Source organism: Culex quinquefasciatus, chromosome 2 (assembly GCF_015732765.1).
Source record: "Culex quinquefasciatus strain JHB chromosome 2, VPISU_Cqui_1.0_pri_paternal, whole genome shotgun sequence".
Lineage (NCBI taxonomy): Eukaryota > Metazoa > Arthropoda > Insecta > Diptera > Culicidae > Culex > Culex quinquefasciatus.
The window spans coordinates 45269088-45274348 of record NC_051862.1 but is presented as its reverse complement, the minus strand read 5'-3'; the positions used below and the strand labels follow the sequence as shown (position 1 = coordinate 45274348).

Here is a 5261-nt window from a genome sequence, read left to right as displayed (position 1 = left end):
AGGACTCGTTGGAAAGGTCTCTTGATTACCTAACCAACGATGAGTCGGATGATGGATCTGGACATCGTTTACATACATTTAAGTGAGATCCGGCTTCAAAAAAGTACATAAATTTCACTTAAGTGGTCATAACTCAAGACAGGGTTGCCAGATCTTCAATGTTGTGGACTCGTTGGAAAGGTCTCTTGATTACCTAACCAACGATGGGTCGGATGATGGAACCGGACATCGTTTACATGCATATAAATGAGATCCGGATATATGTGAAAACACATTTTTATACATAACTTTTGAACTACTTATCGAAACTTCAAATAATTCAATAGCGATGTATGGGACCCTAAACCAAGTCGAATGAAACCGGTTTGATCAAAATCGGTCCAGCCAGTGCTGAGAAAACTTGGCAAGAATTTTGAACACATACATACATACACACACACACACATACACACACACAGACATTTGTTTAGTTTTCGATTCTGAGTCGATAAGTATACATGAAGGTGTGTCTCTGAGCTCTTAATAAAAAGTTCATTTTTAGAGCAGGATTATAGCCTTACCTCAGTGAGGAAGGCAAAAAGAATTGAATTGAACACAGCCATAGCTGACCCCTAAAAAATGTCATTTTTAAAACATTGGCAAAGTCACATAAAATAAGTTAATCTTCCAACCCATTAATTTTCTAAAATTCTTTTTTCTTTTTCCAATGCTCTATAAAGATCAAAAATTGGTTGAAAATGTTTTTAGGCGATTTTTCAAATCAAAGCCCGTTTAAAGGCAGGGTTGGGTTGTAGAGGGTAAAGAAACAACACGTGATCCCACACGGAGAAAAAACAGTTCCCAAAATCGTGAACACCCGTTCATGAAATTGGGAACCACAAACAAAGTGTTCAAATGCCATGGTACGATTTTCAAAAACGTACCATGGAATTTGAACATTTTGTTCGTGCTTCCCAATTTCATGAACGGATGTTCATGATATTGGGAACTCTTTTTTCTCCGTGCATCGAAACCCTTATCGGCATATCAGCACTTTAGCGTTCAATTACATAATCTGAAATGCGTGTTCAACTGAATCTGAGTAACAAATGGCTCTAAAAGATTTGAGCAAAAAATGGTTTTCACCAAAAATTTATTCAAAATAATTTGTGCAAATAGTGAGAAACAGCAAATAAGATGAACATATGAGAATTTCCCTTAGCCGGATAAAGGACAAAGGATCAAAACAACGCTACCTGCAAGCTTCACAACAAACAATCATGTCACCAATCGCCAAGAGCGCGCGCGCTCCGGCAACCATGCCAACCCGGTTGGTCCGGGTTTTGCACGCACCGTTGTTGAATCCGTTTCGATTTTTCACCACCCAGGTCAGTGTCTCAGTCTTTGACTACCGTTCCACCTCGATGGTTCCGTTGCGTTTCGGTCCCAGCCACAGATATTCCTGTAGCGCTACCTTTGCAAGTTCTGCTCGGGACGGATCCGGTTCCGGACGACCCGGAAGATGGTTAAGTTCGACTGGCGGCGGATGTGCCGTAAGAAGAAGAACGTTCCGCAGGGTGGTGCTATCCTGGATCAAGTGATTTCGCAGAGCACGAACGTCCAGGGCCAGTGTCTGTTGTACAAGATGGCCAATTACAAGGGTGGTGGCGATTTGATCGATGCGTTCAAGATGGGCGGCCAGAAGGCGGTGGAGCAGCTAATCCGGGAACAGTTTGGGGTGTTTATGTATAATGCTGGCCGGGGTCAGATTATCAATCGGGCGGAGTATCTGCGGTGGAAGTATATGGATAACCATGAGGTGGGTTACGTAATATGGTGGGAATTTTTGGGGATGTATTGATTTTTCGTTCGAAGGTTGTGATTCCGATTGAGGCGTCGCTGTCCCCGCATGATCCTTTGGGGAAGTGGGTCGATCATAAGGCCTGTTGGCAGATGCAGTATCGTGGGTTGCTGGGGGAGAGTCTACTTCATGTGTTGATCATCTGCGACACTAAGATTCATACCAAGTGAGTACAGCTACCTATAACTGTGTAATCGAAGCGGTAAACAAATCTTCCTTCCAGACTGTCCCGCATTCTGCTGCGCGTGTTTCCGGAGCTGTCGATCGACGTGATGGAAGGCGAGGAGTACCTGGGCGCTAGCGCACTCCACCTGGCGATCGCGTACAGCAACAACGAACTCGTTGGCGATCTGATCGACGCCGGGGCGGATGTGTCCCAGCGGGCCATCGGGCGCTTCTTCCTTCCACGGGACCAGCAGAAGATGCATCCGGCCAAGACCACCGACTACGAGGGGTTGGCCTACCTGGGTAAGGGATCTTTTCACCAAGTTGTGATAATTTTGGGTCATTTTAGAGATTTTCCCTTCTAGGCGAGTACCCACTGGCTTGGGCCGCTTGCTGCTCGAACGAATCGGTCTACAACCTGCTGCTCGAGTGTGGCGCAGATCCGAACGCGCAAGACAGCTTCGGAAACATGATCCTGCACATGGTCGTCGTGTGCGACAAGCTGGACATGTTTGGGTACGCGCTGCGGCACCCGAAGCTACCCTGCAAGAACGGGATCGTCAACGAGGCCGGACTGACCCCGTTGACGCTGGCCTGCCGCATCGGTCGAGACGAGGTGTTCCGTGAGATGTTGGAGCTGTCGGCGAGGGAGTTTTGGCGGTACAGTAACATAACCTGTTCCGGGTATCCGTTGAACGCGCTGGACACGTTGATGCCGGATGGTTCGACGAACTGGAACTCTGCGCTGTTCATCATCCTTAACGGAACAAAGGAGGAACATTTGAACATGCTGGACGGTGGTATCGTGGAGCGTCTACTGGACGAGAAGTGGAAAACCTTCGCCAGGAATCAGTTCTTGAAGCGTTTGCTTATCCTTGCACTGCACTTGTTTTGTCTGTCGTGCTCGATTTACCTGCGACCGGTACATGTCTTCAAGGACGATGACGATGCAGATGACACCGATGGGGTTACTGATTCCCCTGATACAACCGACGACGAGGGGATTGACCTGACCACGTGGTTCCGGTACGGGTTTGAAGTTGCCACCGTGATGGGCGTGCTGAGCTATGTCGTAGTTCAGCAGGGTGAAGAAATCAAGAATCAGGGGTTTATATCGTTCCTCAAATCGCTGGCTGGAGCTCCCGCTAAAGCGATTTTCTTGATTTCCAACCTGATGATCTTGTGCTGCATTCCGCTGCGGATTCTCGGCGATAGGGAAGCTGAGGAAGCGGTGTTGTTGTTTGCCGTCCCCGGCAGCTGGTTTCTGTTGATGTTCTTCGCCGGGTTTGTATTGTCGACCTTCAATAGATACGACCTTAAACTCATGATTTTAAATTTTCAGTGCAATCGGACTAACTGGACCCTTCGTAACCATGATCTTTTCTATGATAACCGGTGACATGTTCACCTTTGGTATCATTTACACGATCGTACTGTTTGGATTCTCGCAAGCGTTTTACTTCCTGTACAAGGGTCACCCCAACGCGGACGAATCACCCTTTGGCACGTACTTTGGAACCTGGATGGGGCTGTTCCAGACGACCCTGGGCGATTACGATGTACGATTTGATCGGAGATGAACTTGATCACACTAACCGTTGTTTCTTTCAGTACGCCGATTTGAACCTGACCACGTACCCCAACCTCGCCAAAACGGTCTTTATCACGTTCATGATCTTCGTGCCGATTCTGCTGCTTAACATGTTGATCGCCATGATGGGTAACACCTACGCGTACGTCATTGAGCAAGCCGAAAAGGAAGGTATGAAGCAGTGGGCCAAGATTGTGGTCAACCTGGAGCGTGCCGTCAAGCAGGAGGACGCCAAAAAGTATCTGGAAGAGTACTCGATCGGGCTGGGACCTTCGGACGATCCACGGTTTGAGATTCGCGGCGTGATGGTCATCAAAAGTAAGAGCAAGACGCGAGCGCGGCAGCGCAAGGGAGCGGTCAGCAACTGGAAGAGTGTGCTGCGTGTGACGTTGAACGAGTTGAAGAAGCGCAGCATGACTGGAGAGGAGCTGCGCCGGATTATGTGGGGTCGGTCGTCGATCACTTCCCCGGCTAAGATTTCCAAAAAGTATTCTCTTTTGAGAAGTTGTAAATAGATAAAAGTTAACGACTGTTCACTTTCAGGAAGAAGATCTACGACGAAGACGAGGATCCGTTCGCAATCACGGCAGCCATCGACGTGATGTCGTTCACGCAAGATATCGTGATGGTCAGTACGGAACCGGTTGGTCCCCTCATGATCGACCCGACGAAACCTCCCGTCACCACCGTCAAACCTACCGCTCCGATCGTTCCTTCTGCGCAACCTTCTCCAGGCGTTCCGATGACAACAGCGCAGACTGCGGCTCCTACGGCACCCCAGCTGGTCAAGCGCCAGTCCGTGGTCAGTGCTCCGCCGGCTTACGATGACTTCCTCCCGGCGAAAGGCTTCAAGGATCCGCTGCGGGAGCTGCTCATCCTTTCAGAATCGACCTCGATAGACGAGCACTACGCGCAAACGTGCCGTACGCTGGCAACGGATGCCTCCACCCTAGACCACGTGTACGAGATCGATCTGAACCGACAGAGCCAGCTCCGGCAGGAGGAACACCAGCAACAGCAACAGCAGACCGTTGGCCAGTTGAATCCCTTCCTGGACGCGAAAGACGTGGTCGACCCAGTGAAGGAACGCGAGTTCCTCAAAACCCTGGAAGCCCTCGAAGACACCGACAGTGAAGCGGCCGAAAAGCCCGTCCTCGGCAAGATCTCGTTGATCCGGCGTGCCAGATCGGCCGTTTCGAGAACAACCTCCAGGAAGAAGAAAACCGACCAGCATCCACTGTTTATGATTGCCTGGGACGACAAAACGACGACGATCCCCGGTGGGGGTCCCCAAGCGGTGTCGGCCACCGCCGGAACTGCTGCTCCGGAGGATGACTTTGGGGCACTGAACACGGCGTACGAGTGCTCGGCGGAAGATTTGAAGCACGACGTGGACGAAGAAGCACGGGAGGACGATCCGGACGAGGGCGTGACGGTGGAGGAGGTTCACCGACGGATGGAACGGTTCCACCAGCGGCCGGGCAGATCCTCGCCGGAACGGGACAGCAACTCGACGGAAAGCAGCAAGAAGCAGGCCAAGGGAGGTAAACCTAGGCACAGCATTGGCCGCGGCAGGAACAACAAGGTATCGCCGGACACTTCGAACGAGAGCGAACGGGCGGCCAAGAAGGACAAACGCATGAAGTCGGCACCCAGCGGCCATGG

General features: G+C 50.4%; 1 protein-coding gene across 1 annotated transcript in view; it reads left to right on the top strand.

Annotated features, from left to right (window-relative positions):
• Positions 1–1382: 1382 nt before the first annotated feature.
• The window catches only part of LOC6047241, a 4217-nt gene continuing 338 nt past the window's right edge, over positions 1383–5261 (top strand). The window contains exons 1-7 of the mRNA XM_038256527.1: positions 1383–1798; positions 1855–2006; positions 2064–2308; positions 2371–3289; positions 3348–3564; positions 3617–4083; positions 4140–5261. The exon at positions 4140–5261 is cut by the window's right edge and continues 338 nt beyond it. Coding sequence (XP_038112455.1) covers positions 1502–1798; positions 1855–2006; positions 2064–2308; positions 2371–3289; positions 3348–3564; positions 3617–4083; positions 4140–5261 — 3419 coding nt within the window. The 5' untranslated portion in view covers positions 1383–1501. The remainder of the gene's footprint in view (positions 1799–1854; positions 2007–2063; positions 2309–2370; positions 3290–3347; positions 3565–3616; positions 4084–4139) is intronic.